General features: G+C 37.9%; 1 protein-coding gene across 17 annotated transcripts in view; it reads left to right on the top strand.

Moving 5' to 3' along the window:
• RPS6KC1 (ribosomal protein S6 kinase C1) overlaps positions 1 to 21,120 on the top strand; it is a 250,262-nt gene that overhangs the window by 209,903 nt on the left and 19,239 nt on the right. For 16 of the 17 annotated variants that reach the window (XM_063613897.1, XM_055235081.2, XM_055235079.2 and 13 more), the window contains one exon: positions 7,060 to 9,159. The exons of the other annotated variant lie outside the window; for it this stretch is intronic. In XM_063613897.1, coding sequence (XP_063469967.1) covers positions 7,060 to 7,170 — 111 coding nt within the window. In that variant the 3' untranslated portion in view covers positions 7,171 to 9,159. Of the gene's footprint in view, positions 1 to 7,059; positions 9,160 to 21,120 lie in introns of those variants that run through there. 17 annotated transcript variants of the gene reach the window in all.

The raw sequence follows: 21,120 nt of genomic DNA on the forward strand, positions 1-21,120 counted from the left end.
TGCCTATAGATTTATACTTGTGGATATATAGAGGAGTTCATGAACTAATTAAATTGATTTTAGTAAAAGTCTAAATGTGAACTTTTAGAATTTCACATTTAAAGTAATATTTTAGAAAGAAGCCAGTTGTTTATAATGAAGAAGAACTTACATGTTTATGTGTTTCCTGAAATACTAAATATAATTGTCATTGCAGTTAATTCTTACAAATATTTGAAATGTTAGATTTATATTAAAATGTTTGGTGCCGTCCACATTTCAGTCAGTAGACATAAATTGTCTGATTGTGAAAGTGGATTTGATACATGTAGGATATTCCTATGATGTTTGTTTTGTAGCAGTAACTTTTCTCTTAACAAATCGTAGCAACTACTAATATAAAAATTCTTTGAGCAATTAGGTTTAATAAACAGTGTAGTATGGTTGAATTTCAGTGCTAGACATAATTTCAAGTAAAAGACTGTTAGTATAGTCTTTTGAAGTGTATGCTTCACTCCTCTTATGGATTTGGTAATACCCAAGTGAAGTAATAGATTCTTAGCTTTTGCAGATCTCACTTTCGTGAGGCAGTGTAATGTTGTTAAGGCATGGATTCTGGAATCAGAATGCTTGAATTCAAATCTTTGCCACTTACTACCTGTGTGATCTTAAACAAGTTACTTAATTTCCCTGAGCTTCTGTTTTCTCAACTATAAAATGGAGATAATAGTAGCTATTCATAGAGTTGTGAGTTAAATGAGTTAACCTATCATAAACACTTAGAATAGTACCTGGCATGTAATAAGTGTCGTGTATATCTTTGTTATTATTATTGATAGGACAGTGACGAACATTCATGACACAGTAATTTGCAATTTGATGAAGCATATATTGGAATTATAGGGCTGCTAATGAAGAATGAGGCTACTGCTATTGACATAGGTCAACAAAATTCCAAAAAAGTAGTGGACTGGCATATAATAGGCAAACAATTGATACTTATACAAATAATTGAATTATGAATGAAAGAAAAATTAGAAATAATGAAAAAGAGAAGAAATAGAAGTTTTGGTTAACCTCCAAGAGTGGATTTTCCTATATATTGGACTACAAATGTTGTAAATAAATAATTTAATATTTCAGTTGCACTTGACTACTTTCTGTGGAAAAAAAATATGTACTGTGAGTATTCTTAAATTTGAGTGGCTGTTAGTTGGCAAGTTTCTTTCCCCCAAAAAGTATGAAGTTAGACAGATTTGGTAAAAAACCAATCATTTCAGTGCTCTGGAAATGTATCAAAGGATACAACAATCTGAAAGGTGTTTATGCTTAAAAAACAGCTGAACTGGCCAGGCATGGTGGCTCATGGCTGTAATCCCAGCACTTTGGGAGGCCGAGGCAGGTGGATCACCTGAGGTCAGGAGTTCGAGACCAGCCTAATATGATGAAACCCTGTCTCTACTAAAAATACAAAAATTAGCCGGTTATGGTGGTGGGTGCCTGTAGTCCCAGGTACTTGGGAGGCTGAGACAGGAGAATTGCTTGAACCTGGGAGGCGGAGGTTGCAGTGAGCCGAGATCGCGCCACTGCACTCCAGCCTGGGCAACAGAGTGAGGCTTCATCTCAAACAAACAAACAAAGAAACAAAAAACAGCTGAACTCTGGGAAAGAACGGTGGGACTCTTGACCCAGGGCTGCTTTCAATCTCCCTTCCTGCTTGGTCAGGTGCAAAGGTTCTGCCAGGGTGGGATAAACCATGAGGACTGATTCTGAGGCTGCATAAATGTGTACAGGAACAGGGAATGGGCCCAGCAGAAAGTAAAAGCCAGGGCAGATGTGGTTTTGTGGCCTAAACTTTGAATGTGTTCTGCTATGCATTGGCAGAGAACAGAAGTTTGAAGGGCTGAAATATTTGAATACAACCTCTGTTCAGTCACTGGTTGACCCATAAGCTATACAGACAGGGGTGACCCCGAGAAATCCAGCTTTAAAAAGAAAAAAAAACGTGGGAAGTTGTCAGCAGCTGCACATTACAATGCAGTGAGAAGGGGACTTAGCAGCTTTACAGATCTAACTGAAACAAGTTAGCAAACAAAGAACAAACAATCCAACAGCAATGATAAACTTCATGGGGAAAAAATCAGACTCTAGAGTTGCTAAAATATACTATCTAAAATGTCCTGTTTTCAGTGAAGTGTAATGTAAGACATACACAAAAACAAAAAAGTATGTCCCATATTCAGAAAAAAAAAAAAAAAAATCAGTAGAAATTGTCTCTGAGTGTACCCAGACACTGGATTTACAAAAACTTTAAAGTATCTATTATAAGTATTTTCAAAGAACTAAATGAAACTGTGTTTAAATAATTAAAGGAGAGTATGACAAAAATGAATCAACAAAGAGATTCTGTAATAAGGAGATAGAAAGTATATTTTTAAAAAATAGAACTAAGTAGAAGTTACAAGTTGAATAATACAATGACTGACATGAAAAATTCACTAGAAAAATTGAAGTGGCTAACAGCAAATTTGAGATAGAGGAAGAAAGAATAAATGAACTTAAATTAATAGAAATTATTGAATCAGAAAAATGGACACAAAAATTGAAAAAAGTGAACAGGACTATGGAAATCTGTAAGACAATAGCAAATGTACCAGTATACATATAATCATAGTCCCAGAAGGAGAGGAGAAAGAGAAAGGGACAGCAAAAAGAAATAATGGCTAAAAACTTTCCAAATTTGATGAGAAACATTAACTTATGCATCCAAGAAACTCAACAGATCCTATGTAGGAAAATACAAAGAGGTCTACACTTTGACGTATTTAGACATATCCACACTTAACCAAATTGTTGAAAGATGAAAACAAGAAAATTTTGGAAACAGTAAAAGGAAAATAACTTACATAGAAGGAAGCATTAATGTCTAACTAATTATCAAAAACATGGAGGTCAGAAGATATTGGAATGACACAGTCAAAGTGCTGAAATCAAGAAGCAGCAATAAACCAAGAATTCAGCAAAATTATCCTTCAAAAATGAAGGTGCGTAAAGACATTCCCAAATATAGAAAGACTGGGAGGATTTATTGCTAGCAGAACTGCCTTACAAGAAATACCACAGGAATTCCTTCAGGCTGGAAAGAAATGACACCAGGTAGTAACTTAAATCCAAGGAGGAAATGAGGAACACTGAAAATTGTAGATATGAGTTCATAGAAAAGACTAAAATATATATATATATATTTTATTTATATATAATATATATTTTATTTATATATAACATATATTTTATTTATATTTATTTATATATTGTATATATAAATATATGTATTTTATTTAAAAGACATAAAATTGCATGTAGCAACAATTATAAAACCAGCTATTGGGTTTAACATATATAGAAGCAATATCTAAATATTTATGACAATAATAGACAAAGGAAGGGGGCTATGGTGGAGCAAAGTTTCTACCTTTTGCTAAATTAAAGTTACTATTATTTTGAAGTAGATAAATGATCTTATAAGGTAAGTGATATATTAAATGATAAGATGCATATTGTAGGGATACAGCAACCACTAAAAAAAAAAAAAACCTAAAAACTAAATACTAAATGAAAATTGGTAGAGAAACTAAAATGGTACAGCAAAAAGCATTTAACACGAAAGAAGGCAGTAAAGGAAGAACAAATAAGACAGTAAATCTACAAAACAAGTAGCAAAATAGCAAATATATAAACCCACCATGTCAATAAAGTGAGTATCTAAACATGCCAAACCAAAGGCAAATTCTGTTAGGCTGGATCTTCTGTGTGTGACAGACACACCTTAAATTCAAAAACACAAACAGATTGAAAGACAAAGGATGGAAAAGGATAAACCATACCAACAGTAACCACAAAAGAGCTGGAGTGGCAATATTAAATATCAGACAAAATGGATATTAAGATAGATTTACTAGGGTCTGACACATGTTTCATAGTGATAGTACAGGGGTAGCTGTAACAGTTACAAATGTATATGCACTAATAATCACCTCAAAATATAGACAACAAAACTGAACTGAATTGAAAGGAAAAATAGACAATTTAGTAATAGTAAGTGGAGGCTCAATACCCCATTCTCCATGATTTATAGAAAACTAGCAAGGACATTGAAGACTCGAACAAACTGTAACTGACATGTATAGAACACTTCACCCAGTGACTGCAGAACACACATTCTTATCAAGTACACACAAAACAATCTCCAAGATAGATCACATGCTAGGCCATAAAACAAGTTTTAGCATTTAAAGGAATTGAATTCATACACTGTATTCTGAATTACATTGTACACTGATTATAATAACCGTAACAATCAAAGTAGAAATCAACAAGAGGAGGAGATCTGCTAAATCCATAAATATTTGAAAATTAAACAGTATACTTCTAAGTTATGTATGGGTCAGAAGAAGAAATATCAAGAAAAACTAAAAAAGGTTTTAAATGGAACGAAAAGGAAAACACAATATATCAAAATGTATAGGATGGAGCTAAACCAATTCTTGAGGGAAATTTATGGCTTTAAATGCCTATATCAGAAAAAAAAGGAAGGTTTCAAATCAGAATCTTAGCTTGCACTGTAAGAAACCATGAAACAAAGCTAGATGTGGTTGTGTGCTCCTGTAGTCCCAGCTGCTTGGGAGGCTGAGACGTGAGGATCACTTGAGTCCAGGAGTTCAAGACCAGCCTGGGAAACATAGTGAGACCCTGTCTCTAAATTTCAAAAAGAAAGAAACTGTGAAAAGAAACTGTAAAAAGCAAAGTAAATCCAAAGCAAGCAGAAGAAAGAAAGCAGAAATCAGATAGAAAACAGAAGAATAAGAGAAAAATAAAACCACAAGGTAGTTCTTTGCAAAAATTAGCAAAATTGGGAAACCTTTAGCTGGTTCCAAACTGTGCATAAAAAGGCAAAGGACCTATAATGTCCAAAACAATTTTGCCAGAGAACAAAGTTGGAGGACTTACACTACCTGATTTCCACACTAACTGTAAAACCACGATAGTTTTAAGACCACAGTGTTTTTCTAACATGGCACCGGGAAATTGAATATGCACATGCTAAAAACAAAATGAACTTAGACCCTTCATACTGTTTGCAAAGGTTAATTCAAAATAGCTCATATGTTTGTATATAAGAGTTAAAGCCATAAAAATTGTAGAAGAAAACAAAGGAGAAAATCTTTGATGTTGAGTTAGGCAAAGAAGTATTAGATGTGATACCAAAAGCATGGTCCATAAAAGGAAAAATTGATAAAGTAGGTTTCCTTAAAATTAAAAACTTGCGCATTCAAAAGTCACCATTAAGAAAATGAAGACAATAGAATGGGTGTGGTGGCTTTTACCTGCAATCCCAGCACTTTGGGAAGCCATGGTAGGAGGACCTCTTGAGCCCAGGAGTTTGAGACTAGCCTTGAGAACATAGTGAGACCCCACCTCTATGAATAACTAATAAAAATATAAAAATTTTAAAGAAGGAAAATGAAGACAAGTCATGGACTGGGAGAAAATATTTGCAAATCATGTATCTGATAAGGGACTTATATTCAGAATATATAAAGAACTCTTGTAATTAAGTAAGACAGACAATTCAGTTTTAAAATGGGCAGAAAGTTAGATATTTCACCAAGAAAGCTATTTGAATGGCTAACGAGCACATGAAAAGATGCTCAACATTATTAGTTGTTAGGGGATGTAAATTAAAACCATAACAAGATACTACTAATATCAAGAGAAGGGCTATTATCAAAATGACAGTACCAAGAGCTGAGGATGTAGAGAAACTGAAATCCTCATACATAAATGTTTGTGGCAATGTAAAATGGTACAACTACTTTAGAAAAGTTTGGCAATTTTATGAAAAGTTAAACATAAGCTCATTATGTGACCCAGCAATTCTGCTTCCAGGAATGTAATCAAGAAAAATGAAAATGTGTGTCTATGCAAAGACATGTACATGAATGTTAATAGCAACATTATTCATTATAGCCCCAAACTGGAAAGTCTAAGTATCTAAAAACTAGTAAATGGATTAATGAAATGTGGACATCCAAACAATGGAATACTAAGAAAAAGGAACCGCCTGTTGATACCTGCTACAATTGTGGATGAATCTCAGAAACATAATATGATCAGTGAAAGGAGGCAGCAGCAAAAGACTACATATTTTATGATTTCACTTATATGAAATGTTCAGAAAGGGCAACTTTATAGAGACAAAAGGCAGGTCAGTGGTTGCCGAGGGCTGGGGATGGGGGTGGGGATTAACTGTAGATGGCATGAGGAAACTTTCCAGGTAATCAAAATGTTCTAAAACTGGATTGTGGTGCTAGTTGCACAACTCTTTAAATTTACTAAAAGTCATCAAATTGTACACTTATAAGGGATGAATTTTATGCTATATAAATTATCCTTCAGTAAAGTTGTTAACACAAAAGTTTGACATTATTAATTTTTTTTTTTACTTATTTTACACATGATTCCTGTTTCTGAAGAAACCAAAACTTGTTTCATTCATTAGATTAAATTATTTCATTTGTGTCAGATGCCAAAGACTAGTGATTTTGGAATACTAATCAGCTTATTCACGCTTTAGGTAAAGTTTAGTCTCAATACATACATAGTTCATTAGGGGTCGAAAGATTTACTGTGCTTCCCAAATTTTCTAATCATGAGGGAAGTAACTGGCTATCTCAGAATCTAGTGCAATATCTAATTAATGTCATGGTGTACTTTTGGGGTAGGAAATTGATAGGTATAACTATCCTATTATATTACATAAGGATGAGGGAAACAAAGTAAGTTACTCAAGGCCATGTTTCCCATCAGTTGAAAAGCCATAAACTCAGTTCAGGTGTCTCTCACACCCCACAGCTAGAGTGGTATTAGACATAGCTCCCTTTCAAGAAAAATGGTCACTTGGCTATTAATCAAGACTATTTGTTACCAGGTTGAATTTAGAAGTTGTTTCTTTTCAAATATTGGTTTTCCTTTGATTTACCAGTTGGATTCCTGTTACTCACTAAGTCCATCTTTTTTTAGCTCTTGCAGTTCAATCCTCTGGAACGACTTGGTGCTGGAGTTGCTGGGGTTGAAGATATCAAATCTCATCCATTTTTTACCCCTGTGGATTGGGCAGAACTGATGAGATGAACGTAATGCAGGGTTATCTTCACACATTCTGATCTTCTCTGTGACAGGCATCTCCAGCACTGAGGCACCTCTGCCTCTCAGTTACTTATGGAGCACCAAAGCATTTGGATAAAGATCGTTATAGGAAATGGGGGGGGAAATGGCTAAAAGAGAACAATTCGTTTACAATTATAAGATATTAGCTAATTGTGCCAGGGGCTGTTATATACATATCTTCAACCAAGGCGTGATCTGAATTTAATCCACATTTGGTGTTGCAGATGAGTTGTAAAGCCAACTGAAAGAGTCCCTTCAAGAAGTTCCTCTGATAGGAAGCTAGAAGTGTAGAATGAAGTTTTACTTGAAAGAAGGACCTTTACATGGCAGCTAACAGTGCTTTTTGCTGACCAGGATTGGTTTATATGATTAAATTAATATTTGCTTAATAATACACTAAAAGTACATGAACAATGTCATCAGTGCAACTTTAAAGTGAGAAAAAAGAATATACACACAATTTCTGATGGAAAACCTGTACCCTGATGCTGTATAATTAATGTATGTTGAATGTGGTCCTAGATTATTTCTGTAAGAAGACACTCCATGTTGTCAGCTTTGTACTCTTTGTTGATACTGCTTATTTAGAGAAGGATTCATATAAACACTCACTCTGTGTCTTCAATAGCATCTTTCTTTCCCCGTCTTTCCATTTTCTGCACCCTCTGCTTGTTCCCTCATATTCTGTTCTTCCAACTCCTGCTAACACACATGCAACAAAAAAGGGAAGGGAGTGCTTATTTCCCTTTGTGTAAGGACTAGGAAATCATGATGTCAAATAAACATGGTGAAACATTAGATCTCTTCTTCATTTAATAACCCTCCCCCCTTTTTTCCTTGAAGAAATGCCTCCATTCCTTTCCTTGTGAAATATTATCAGTTTCTACCATTGCTTCTCATGCTTGACTTTGTTTTACTTTTTGGCTTGGTATACTAAGAAGCAAAGGATCTCATCTAAATGGAATTGAATGGCAGTCCCAGTTTGTTACTTATGGTGATGAGATTTTCAGATTTGAACGAATCTATTTGACGTGATGTAGAAAGAATGTAAGTATTCACACATCTCCAAACATTTGTATTTGTTACTTCTTTTTGTTGCTAAGGTAGCTCCTGTAGTTATGCATTGTTGCAAAAATTTACAAATGTTTTAAAAGTGTTAACATCTGTTTTTTTTTAAACATTAGCCAAAGAAGAAGTCACTATTTCCAAGTTAGAAACCACCAGAAATAATTGAAATTTTCGATATGTTCTAATCTTCTTTGTATTTTTGAGATCTGTGTGAGAGCCCACCCCCACTCCAGGAGCTTCTGTACAGCTTCATCAGCCATCGACCAGGTCCTCTCATCAAATTAAATGGAACAGAAAATGCTCTAGTGAAACAAAGGAAATGTGCAAGCATTTTTCCTTTTTCTGTTATTCTATTTCCCTTTTTCCTTTTTGGCCCCCTTATAATCCAAACCCCAGCTGAAAGGCTGCAACAACACCAGGTTGGGGAGCAGGTCACCAGGATCATAGTTCAGTCAAGATGACATCACTCCCTGGAACTAGATTTCAACTCACTAGTCCCCTGGCCTCATAACAGGAACTTATGCAGGTGAGACACAAGAATGACTTCCTGTGTAGGACTAGTAGGAAATCTGCAAGTACTTAGAGCTGACCATTACAGAACTTCCTTCCAGAAGTGCCCTGTGACATGAAAGTAGGACTTCACAACTAAGGTGAAGATCCCTGCCCTACCACATGATTTGAGTCTCTTGGATTCAAAGGACATTAATGTCAACAGATGGTTGCCATGTCAGTCTGTTGACACAATTCCATTGCTTCAGTTTCTCCCCTTTTCTCTCTATATGTTTGGTTGGAGCTTGTGCCTAATGTAAATACATCATCCATAATTAGAATGGACATTAATTATTTTAGTAATAAACACAGGATAAATAGCTTTGGGGTGATGAACCAGAGTCTGTTTTTATTTTATGATGTGTACATATTTTAAGCTGTACTTCTGTGAATGGTACTGATTTTTGTGGTTGTTTTTTTTTATATTTTGTTTGTTTAAACAGAAGAGTGGAATATGGGATCAAAATCATAAAAGAAGTTGCCAAGAGTGTTTCTTATTTGATTTTTTTATTGTAAAATATACATGACATAAAATTCACCATTTTAACCATTTTAAAATATACACTTCAGTAGTGGCATTAAGTACATTCAAATTTTTTGCGACATCACCACTATCCATCTCCAGGACTTTTTCATCACCTCAAATGGAAACTCTGTACCCACTAAACAATAACTCTTCCCCATTCCATACTCCAGCTCCTAGCAACCACTATTCTACTTTCTGTCTCTATGAATTTGACTGTGACTATTCTAAGTACTTCATATAAGCAGAATCATACGATATTTGTTTTTTGTCCTGGCTTATTTCACTTAGCAAAAAGTTTTCAAGGTTCGTCCACGCTGTAGCATTTATCAGAATTTCCTCCCTTTTAAGGCTGAATAATATTCCATCATATGTATTACAACATTTTGTTTAGCCATTCATCTGTCAATAGACATTTGGATTGTTTCTACCTTTTGGCTGTTGTGAATAATGCCATTATGAATATTGATGTACAGATATTTGAGTCTGCTTTCTGTCATTCAATTTTGTATTTTATTTTTATGTAAAATTACCAATATCATTCACTATTATTCTACCATGATCTTTATAGAAGGGTTTTTCCAGATAGATTGCAAATGCCATTATGGTGCAGTACCACTTATCCTAAGATATAATATAAAAATCTGCTGTTTCTATGTCAAAGATGGATAAGTTAAGCTTCCCAAGAGTGAAAAGAATGTCATTTTAGCCATTTAACTACTACGTGAAATAATACTATTTGAGACATGGACCTTTTCAACTTGTTATAATGGCAACTTTTTTTTTTTATTTGACAAATAATAGTTACGTATATTTATGGGGTACAGTGTGATATTTCTATACCTGTATACGTTGTAGAATGATCAAATCAGGCTAATTAACTTATCCATCACCTCAAATACTTATCATTTCTTTGTGGTGAGAACATTTAAAATCCACTCTTTTAGCTGTTTTGTAATATACAATATGTCGTTAACTGTAGTCACCATGCTATGCAGTAGATTGCCAGAACCTAGTCTTCCTGTCTAACTGAAACTTTTACCCTTTGACCAACGTCTCCCCTTACCTCATTCTCCCCTGGCCCCCAGCCTCTAGTAACCACCGTTTTACTTTCTACTTCTATTAACTGAACTGTTGATAATATATTTAAACCTGTCTTTTAAACAGCTGCAATACCTATTGTGTTTTGACCTTCATGCTTTTCCTGTCTTCACTTACTTCAAGGTCAGTGTGAACCAAGATTGACCTTTGCTTTCAAATGGTGCATGTACCGAAGAGCATAAAATGTATAGATAATACTCATGCTATAACTAGTAACACTATATTAGAGCTCCACACCTAGTATGCCTTGATTGAATTTACTTGCCCACAAGTTTGGAATCCAAATAGCAAGAGGTCTGACTAGAGCCCAGAGATTCTGCCTCCCAAGGGCTCCTCAGAGCATATTTATCAGATTCACTTAGGGCTACTAAAGGCCCAAGCATAAAACTGATCATCTTTTTTCTTTAGAGGAGTTGATTTAAACTCTGGTATATCTGAATGGTCTGGGCAATGGAGCCTGGTATTTCAAGCTCACTCTTCGAGAATTGTGCAATAATGCAAAGTCTAGAGTGGTGTCCTGGTCATGTCTCTGTGACTAATTAGCCATGTAACCTTAATCAAATAACACTCTCCTGGACCTGTTCCCTTACCTATAGAATGAAAGGGTAGGTGAGTTCTAAGCTTTACAAGTATATGATGGATTTTCGGCTTTTCAGAGTGAGCTAATTTGATAAAACAACATTATAGGAAAGGCAAGGTTAATGAAAATCTTAAATTGGTACTTAACTGTTTTCTTATTGTTTTTCTAGTAATCCTAGATGCTTGGGTTGCTGCCTTACACTTGCTCAGTAGCATAGCCCTTGGTGGTTACATGGTTATAAAATTACAATTAAAATGAGATATTAAAAGGTTGTTTCTCATTCAGTTCTACACTGGAAAAGGAGAGTTAAAGGTCCAGATAGCAGTACATAGAGGTGAAAGGAGGCTAGGACCACACCTACATTTGCCTATTTCCTAGACCTTTCTCAGTAACTATGGTGGTATTTGTACACCTGTTGCCCTCATCTATCATATTTTGTGTGTTTATTTGACTCAGTCCTTTGGCAGGCATAATCAGAGTAAAAAATGGATACTTTCTGTTCCTATTTAGTGCAGAACATTAACCTCTACCAGTCTAGGTAATTTAGATTTTTGATTATTTTATGTCCACTAGGCTCATTTTAAGGATTTCATATTAAGCCCTCATGTTGAAGGGTTACTGAATGGCAAAAGCTGTGAAGTCAGCTATTTCTAAATAAAGTTGTAAACAGAATAGCAGCAGGGAAATAGAAAGCAAAGTACTACAGGTTTTTGTGACTCAGCATCACTTACTCTCTCAAGGACAGTAAATAGGAAACCGGAGAGCAAGCTTCCTTTTTGGTAAGATTTATGATCCTGGTGGTGATATGTAGTCAGATGGTTTGGCCTTGTATTTTTGGTCCCTATCACATGATTTTCCCCCTTGATCTAGCTGTCTCATCTCGGAGAAATGGAGGCAGAGAGAATTTGCGGCAGTGTAAGAGAGAAAGTAACCTGAGTGAGTAAGTTGGGCCAGGGAGATGCAGCAGAGCACTTGGCAGGCATGTTGGCCCAGGTACCTGGAGCAATAGAGAGCCTTCTTTGTTGATCTGGATTTAAAGTCTAATTCTTTGTTCTTCCCCAAGGAAGGGTGAGGCAAAAACTGACACTATTTCTACTATCCCAGGAAAAGAGATGGCCAACCTGCCTTTTAGGAAAGAATTAATTGACATGCTTATCCTAAGTCAGTTCTATCTCCATCTCCTTGCTAAAGACAGCTGGTACAACTGGTAGTTAAGGCAGAGGCCATGAGTGTTTGCGAAGGGCTGTTGTGATTTCTTTTGGGCAGGAATGCCTCTTAATGTGGTAGGAAAGAATGACAAATGAGCCAGCTTTGGGGCACATTTAGAATTGCTGGCATCTTGCTTTTGTAAATCTCAAATTGAAACACATCAAAAATTTCATATCAACTCTGTTGATCAAATTCTTCCTAAAGCTGGGTGCAGTGGCTCACGCCTGTAATCCTAGCACTTTGAGAGGCTGAGGCGGGCGAATTGATTGAGTCCAGGAGTTCGAGGCCAGCCTGGGCAACATGTAGAGACCCTGTCTCTACAAAAAATACAAAAATTAGCTTGGGCACGGTGGCGCGAACCGGTAGTCTCAGCTACTTGGGAGGCTGAGGTGGGAGAATTGCTTGAGCCCAGGAGATCAAGGCTGCAGTGAACCACGATCACACCACTGTACTCCATCCTGGGCAACAGACTGCGACACAGACTTAAAAAAAAAAAAAAATCTTCCTAAAGTTTGGGTATTTGGTTAGGAATCCACAAGACAGATGTTTGATTAACCCCACCAAGAGGCAGATGTCAAAGGGGACTGTAGAAGAATTGGAGCCTGTTTCAGTGCCAACATAATGACTGAAGTGTGGTGTTGCCCTTATTATGTGGGATATACATATAAAATTGATCCAATGGAAAAGAAGAAGAAAAGGAGAGGTGATGTTTGCAAGACATTTAAGATAATTTGTAGAACACTTGAGTCTGTCAGGATTGTTATAGGAAGAAAATGTGTTAGATATTTGAAGGGTCTGTCTTTAGCAAAAGGATTCTAAATGACTAAGAAAACTTCTTTAAAATTGAACTCTTCCCCCAACCATATGCTTCTACTGCTCTCTCATTTCTTCTTTCTCTCTTCATTCCCCGCCCCCCCGCCCCCCCCCCTCCATTATGGGCTTCTCTGGTCTCTGAACAAAAGATACGGCACCTGCCTTCAAGGATCTTATAAAACACAGGGGAAAGAAAGAAGCATAAATAATAAGTAGGGCAGAATGTGGCAAGTGTTATAAAGTACAACTGGAGTATGGAGAGCATACAAAGGAGAGATCTGAGGAGCTGCAGGAAGCCTTCCTGTATAGGAGCAGGACCTTGAAGTGTAGATAGGATTTTTAAACATAAGATTTTTTTTCCCTTTTTTTTATATTTTGTTTGGAGAGAAGGAAAGTTCTTGGGGGGACAAAAAGACTGGTGTATAAAGGCATGGAGATGGGAAAATGGAAAGCTGTGCGTATTCTGTTTTGGCTGGTTCGTAGATAACGTGAATTTAAAAGGTAGGTTGGGGCCAGGTTAAATGCCATGCTGAGACATTTGGACTTCATTCTCTAGGTTGTGGGGAACTAGTGAAGTTTCTTGGAGAGCTGGCATTATTGCAGCCTACAGTTAAGAGAGATAATTTTAGGGTTAGAATGGGGAATAAATTGGAGAAAGAGAGATTAGAGGCAGGGAAAGCAGTTTGGAGTTATTGCAGAAATTCAGGCAAAAGATAAAGTCCGCAGTTAAGGTGGTAGAATATAAATGAGGGGGTACTTAATCATCCTCGTCTATTTCTCTCAAGTGTATAGAGGTAGAGTGTTCCTATCAAATAATTGCTTTCCCTTTTTCTTGAAGTCAGTTTATACTGGGAGATTATGGACTGTTGTTTGTAAAATCACCCCCAAGGAGTCACCAGAGAGAGACAAACCAGGAAAGCTTATACACTTTTTCCCCCATTGGTTGATAATGATATTCACTATTCAGAGCTTAAAACCCCTGGGTCCCAACTCACTCTTTGATCATTTTGTGGCACTTTTTCCCACATTTTGCTTTAAATAGTTGGTTTGCTTTCTATTTGGATAGTGTTCTGATCTTTGCTCTTAGAAGACATTACATCCTGCCAGGTGACTTCTCTCTTTGTACCAGACCTCTGACATACATTTAGCTTAGCTCAGTGGTTCTCAAAAAGTGGTCCCCAATCTGGGTCAAGGGAATATGGATGATTTTTCCTCTTCTTGCAACTTTTCTTTAAATTTGAAATTATTTCCAAATAAAAGCTTTAGGAAAATGAAAAAAAAAAAAAGTGATCCCCAGATCATCAACATTAGGATTACCTGAGAATTAGTTAGAAATGCAAATTCTTGTCCTCATCCCACACCTATTGAATTGGAACTCTGAGGGCTGCCACAGCAGTCTGTGTTTTAACAAGCCCTTTCAGGTGATTCTGATGCTTGCTCAAGTTTGGGAACTACTGGCTTTGTTTGAATTCAGGTTATCGTCTCTGCCTTGCCTGATCATGGGCATCCTACCCTGTGGTATATGTTTTGAGTTTGAAGACATTTTCAGTGTTTATCATATTTCCTAGGAAGCTTGCCCAGGAGTCCTTGTGTCAGTAGGAAAGGGTGATAGGAGAAGATAGATAATGAAGAGAAGGAGGAAGGGAAAAGACAAGGGGATCAGGCAGTTGGATAAAGAGAAAATCAGGGGGCAAAATGAAGAGCACTTGATGGGCAGTGGTTAAGTTCCCCCAAAGAGATTCAGGCAGTCTGTCAGAGTTACTTGTAATCAAATAACTCACCCTTTATAGACAGCTTCTGTTATCCATTTCAGAAATAGATGGCATAAACATCAAATTATAGTTATAATTCCTTTGATGACTTGTATAGTGTTGGGTTTTCTGCTGCTTCTTAAGCAAAACCACAGTGGAAATTCAGTATTTAGTCCCTGTGTTGTTCAAAATCTGAATGCAAAGAATCAAAACCAAGTTTGGGAAAGATACCAGAATGTTCTCATTGGATTCTGACCTTGTAGCAGAGCTGCTCTGTGTTTTCTTTAAAACTGGGGAACTCAGCGGGGGATGGTTTCTGGGTAGGCTTGGTTTTACCTTTTAAAAATGGACTTCATAGTAGTAAAGTGAAATCAGATGTTTGCTGAAGGTTAAGTGTGTATGTGTGGGGTGAGGGGAATGTGGGTGATTATCTTTCACTTTAAATTATGGATCTTTTGTTTATAAAGGGCCAAGATTATTAGATGAGATTTTTAATAAAGTATATTTTGACCTCTCCATGGGCACCTTTAAAATGTTTAGATAATCTTGCGTCTTTAACAGGTGGGATTTCAGAGTCAGCAGTTGCTTCATCTGTCTCTAAGCTGTGCCTGAACTCAGCCATAATAATAATGTGCTGTTCTTTTTTTTAAAGCAACACTATTGCCAAAATCACCATTTGATAGAACAGGCTTTGCACTGCTTTTTTCCAGTGGTGGGCAGGGATTCCCACTAAATGTCCTTCCCCTCCCCTCCCGACCCACACACACACTGATTATGACCAGAGGCACACTCAAGTGTTTCTGGTTAGGAAATGTAGTATCTGGTGAACAGAGAGAGGCCAGTTTGGCCCTAGGAGAAGCAACCCTCCAGCTGGTAAATGACCTTAAGGGGCTATTTCCCCCATCTCCAGACTGCAGAGGCCTGGGTGCTTTTCACCATATAGTCTGTCTCTTATTCTGACTTGCGCATATACCTGTCTTTCAAGTGTAAGGCTCTGAGTAACTCTTCATAAACATGATATGGGGGAAGGGGGACACTGGATAGAATTTGCTATTTTGAGAACATGCTTTTTATTGTCATATCTTCCTTCAAACCCTAAACTGGGGTTCAGCCCACCCTTTCTGGGCCATGCCTCCTCCTAATGTGATTAGGGCAGGGCCTGAAGCCTCTGTCAGGCAGGTACTTCCTTACCAGCAGAAGTCACAGCAACGCACAGGGCTGCCTTTTGCCTGCACCCCATTCCTGTGATCAGAACACCCCTGATAATACCTTTCCTGATTATAGACTGTGATCTGCATCTCGCCCTTGCCATTTAGTTGGCCTTGCTGGCATTGGTAAATCTTGGCACCCAGAGAGCAGGGAGCGACAGCCATCCTGATGTGGCCACTCTCTGTCCCTCTGCTGCAGATTTAAGCTATATCCCGTAGCTTATCTCCACTGTGGGCTATCATGGTTTGAGGGAAAGGAGGGGAGAGCAGTTGCTGCCTGCTGCAGCTGTCTCCTTTTGAATCAACCACCCCCACTCCCCAGGTGCCAAAACAACTCGCTGGGTTTAGAATGCTCCCGTCTCTACCTCTCCCGCCCATTGCAGCATTGGTAGCAGCTTTCCAACGAGTCTTTTGTTGTGGAAGCTCTAAATCCATGGTAGGGAAATTACCAAGAGACTCTTCCACAGTCTGCCCCCCCTCCCCTTGCTCCGTCTCTTTCTTTCCTTCCTTTGTCTCCTTCCGTAGCTAGGGTCAGAATCCCTAGCCAGACTGAGAACATGGTTGCTATTCCAGGACCCAGATGCCAATATGTGGCAGCATCTGGCTTATTGGCAAGCATTGCCGGCAGTTGTGCTGGCTGCTCCTAGGCCTGTCATGTGGCTGAGCCTGCTGATGGGGGCCCTGTCACAAAACAGAGTTTCTTTGAGAATATGGTTTCAACCAAGGAGCCCACCAGAAAACAGTGAGCTGCGCCGAGAGGACATGAATTATTGGGCAGGGTAACTGCGGACTATAGCTTTGATGCTGATCCTGGACCTGTTTTGCAAAAATTTCTGTTTCATGTTGTGGAGACGGCTCCTTGTGTAACCTTACCTTCTTGTGCTGTTAGTGTTTCAGGTGCCTTAAGGCATGGAACTCCTTGAAAGAGAAACACAAATCACTAAAAATGTTGAGATAAAATCCTGCTCCTCAGAGGCACCTGCTTGGCACAGGGAGCGCATGATAACAGCTTGCTTTAGAAAGGTGACATTTCTGCTGAAGGCTGAATAATAAAAAATGCATTTTAAAAACTCAGCTCTTCCGTGTCTTCTGATGGTTGACTTTTGGAGTGAAGGCCGTTTCTTCCATGTGAAGGGTCTTTCCGAGGCTAGCCTCTCTAGCCCTCAAGCATGGCCATATTAACTCTTGTCATCATTGATGAGGCTCTGGAGCTTTTAAAATTAGCACATAATAAGGCTTTAAATACTTTTTTCAAGGTGCAAACACTGAATGCTCTGAAATGTGTCAAACACTGTCCAAGGCATGGAGGGGTAGAGACAGAGATGAAGAACACAGGGTTTCTACCTTCGAGGATGCAGGTTATTGGTGACCAGATCACATATGCTTTCATTATTTGATTTCTATACAACCTGTACAATTAGGGCAAATGATACGCTCTGTGTTTTACAAATGGAGAAACTAAGGTCCAAGGAAGTTGTCTTGTTCCAGTTGGCATGGCCAGCTAATAAGACCTGTGATTGGAAACTAGCTGGTTGTAGTTCTGCTTCACTAAGTGGATGTACATTGAATTCTTGGTTATAAATTCCTAAGGGCAGGAACTGTGTCTAACTCTCTGCAGCTCTGCTCACAACTAACAACCTCTACTCGCTCCGTACATCTCCCTTCCCAAACACATATACGCTGTAATACAGGGACTCTGCGAAACTGAGGCCTGTGACAGACTGACGGAAGGAACCAAGAAGAAGCAAAAACTAGCTCAAATTAAAAGATGTGCTGCTGCTCCTGCTGTTGCTGGGAAGATAGTGAAGATGGCAGTAGCATACTGCCCACGTAATCCCCCATAAAAGCATACAGAGCAACTGGATAGCAAAATAAATTCATAGACAACATTTGCAACAAAACTAGGTGACAAAACATTAATCACAAAGTACAAGCAGTTGGGGACGAAATACCTGCAAGACTTGCATGATATGTGAGAGAGAAAAGGAAGCAATAGTGTAGCTTCTAACTTGACCTGAGAACAGGAGAACCCCAAATAGCCAACTGGTGTTCACTGGGAAGCTGAGTGGCCCAATTTGAGAGCAGCAGCTGAAGGTGGAAGGTGTTTTGCTCACTGTAACACCTGGTAAGTGCTAAGAGCTCGAGACGGGGATTAGAGGGCTGACCTTTGAACTCTCAAAATTGACCTGCCAGCACTGCCTTCTAGTGCCGGGCCCTACACTTAGGAGAGATTGCTGGGAATGGAATTAAAAGGGAATAGTCTAGGGACAAGAGAAGGGTCCAGAGCAAAGGAAGGGAAGAGCAGTTGGGAAATTTCAGAAAGCAAGATGTCATGCTTTAAAAAACCACCAAAACAACAGAAGAAGGAGCTTGGTGAAGTTAGAAATGTTTTTTTTTTTTACTTAACCCACTTTATTCTCATCGTTTAGGAAAACTAATTTCACGTAAAAATGCACAACAGAAAAGAATCAACATTAAGTGCCACTCAAAGATAAGAAAAAAGAGAAATAGGAACAGAATAATACCTTTACAAATAACGGGAGCATTCCAGAAAGATGTATTCACAAAACAGAGTAAAACTAATAATTTCAAAATGAGCTGAAAGATATTTTAAAAAGTATAGAAGGCATGAACCAAGAAAAATTAGAAAGTTCAGAAATGAGTTGACAGCTCAGGAAAAAATTAGAAATTAAATATTATTTCAGAAATGAAGACTAAATTAGAGAGCAAAAGAGTGAATAGGCTGGACACAGTGGCTCATGCCTGTAATACCAACACTTTGGGAGCCTGAGGCCAGTGGATTGCTTTGGCCGGGAGTTTGAGACCAGCCTGGCCAACATGGCGAAACCCTGTCTCTACTAAAGTACAAAAAAGCCGAGCATGGTGGCGCACACCTGTAATCTCAGCTACTCAGGAGGCTGAGGCACAAGAATAGCTTGAACCAATGAGGTAGAGGTTGTGGTGAACCAAGATCTTGCCACTGCACTGTAGCCTGGGTGACAGAGCAAGACTTGGTCTCAGAAAAAACAAAAGTGAATAAACACAACAGAAGTATGAATCAACACAACAGAAATAAACGTTAACAGAAATATAAGTTGAAAAGGAATTTAAAAAAGTTTTTTAAGTCAAAAGGATTGAAGAAAAAGTGCCAGATATTGAAGTAGGCAAAGAAGATGGAACTTGTTTAGTAGATCACAAAGAAAACCAACGCAAGGGAACTGAACTAGTAAAAACTAATTCAAGAAAACTTCTGAAATTTTAAAAAAAGAAGCACCATATGAAAAAAGCACACTGCATAGCTGAGAGTGTTTACAGTATGACTAATACCAAAAAAAGGAAAAAGTACTTTGAACTTCTAGAAGAAAAAGCACATGATTTACAAGGGAAAACGTTTCTAGTTACACTTCTCAACAGCATTTTATAGAAGGGCAAAAGTAAAAGAACATTTAAAATACTCAGTGAAAGAAAGAGAGCCAAGGATTTTATATCCAGCAAAACTGACTTTTAAGTATAAAGGGCACATGTGGTTATCAACATGGAAAAACTCAGAAAGTATTTTTCCCTTAGTTTGGACTACTATAACAAAGCGTCATAGACTGGATGACTTACAAACAACAAAAATTTATTTCTCACAGTTGCGGAGTCTGCAAATCAGATAAGGGTGCCAACAAGGTTGGGTCCTGGTGAGGGCTGCCTTCTGGGTTGTAGACGCTGACTTGCTGTGTCCTCACATAGGGGAGAGCAGAGAGGAAGCAAGCTCTCTGTGACCCTTACAAGGACACTAATCCCATTCATGGGGGCTCTACCCTTATGACCTCATCTATCCTAATTACCTCCTGAAAGCCCCATCTCCTAATACTGTCATGTTGGGGGGTAGGATTTAAACATGAATTTTGGGAGAACACAAAGATTCAGTCTATTGCAGTTCCCACGAGTTCGTCCTAAGAAACCTAGTAGAGAATGTATTGTAGACAACTGAAATGAGAAAGACCTTAGCATATAAACTTAAGAATTAAAGAGTTACCTGTAGAAATATGACTAAAGGAGGACTAAGAAGGAGACAGTACAGTGTGTAATGGCTATATGCTCTGACCGTGTAATAGAACTGCTTTTCTTAATGGAGAAAGTAGCAAGAGTATATGCAAACGATTTGCAATGTTTTTGGTAATCTTTGTGGTGATGGTATTGTCATTCTAAGATTTGCTGTGTCATGTGGTGCTATGATCTGAATCTTGGTGTCCTCACAAAATTGCTCTGTTGGAGCCTAATACCCAATGCAATAGTATTAGGCTGTGGGGCTTTGGGGGAAGTAATTATTAAGTGGTAAATGGGACTAGTGCTCTAATGAAGGAGATTAAAGAAAGCTGCCTAGCCCCTTCCACCATGTGAGGATGCAGTAAGAGAGCACCATCTTTGAAGCAGAGAGCAAGCCTTCACCAGACACTGAATCTGCTGGCACCTTGGTTCTGGGCTTCCCATCCTCCAGAACTGTGAGCAGAAGAATTAAGTTGTTTATAAATTACCCAGTCTAAGGCAGAACCGTCTGATATGGGACAAAACAGATAAGTAATATTGGAATATCATAATTCTGCCATTTCTTCTGCTTTTAAGAACCAGAATGAAAGAGTCTGATGTTGAGAAGTGGTTATGTAAAAACTGAGTATTGAATTTGAATAGAAATTCTCAATATAAATGTATGAGATATTTTTATCTTTGAATCAATAATATTTCCTAGTTTATCATACTGAAAGCCCTTAGAAACAGTGTCCAACTTAGCAGAGAGTGTGTCTAGAACCCAGATTGTGGTTTTGAAATAACTGTTTTATCCTAAAAGAAATTAGGACTTCTTGGAACAATGACTGTGGTGCAGGAGGCTTACAAAATGAAGCTGAAACATTTTGTAAGAGATAACACAGAAACCATCAAAGATTTTTGGGGTCATAGCAAAAGGACTCAGAGCCTCCTACTGGCCACACATGGGACAATTTGACCTTCAAAAATAATAAGAATTGATACATCCTATATATTTAAATGCACAACTTGATATTAAAAAAATTGATCACCTTTGGAGAATTACAGGGAACCAATTCGCTATCTTGAAATCTTGGAAAT

Source organism: Symphalangus syndactylus, chromosome 19 (genome assembly GCF_028878055.3).
Source record: "Symphalangus syndactylus isolate Jambi chromosome 19, NHGRI_mSymSyn1-v2.1_pri, whole genome shotgun sequence".
In the NCBI taxonomy this organism is placed as follows: domain Eukaryota; kingdom Metazoa; phylum Chordata; class Mammalia; order Primates; family Hylobatidae; genus Symphalangus; species Symphalangus syndactylus.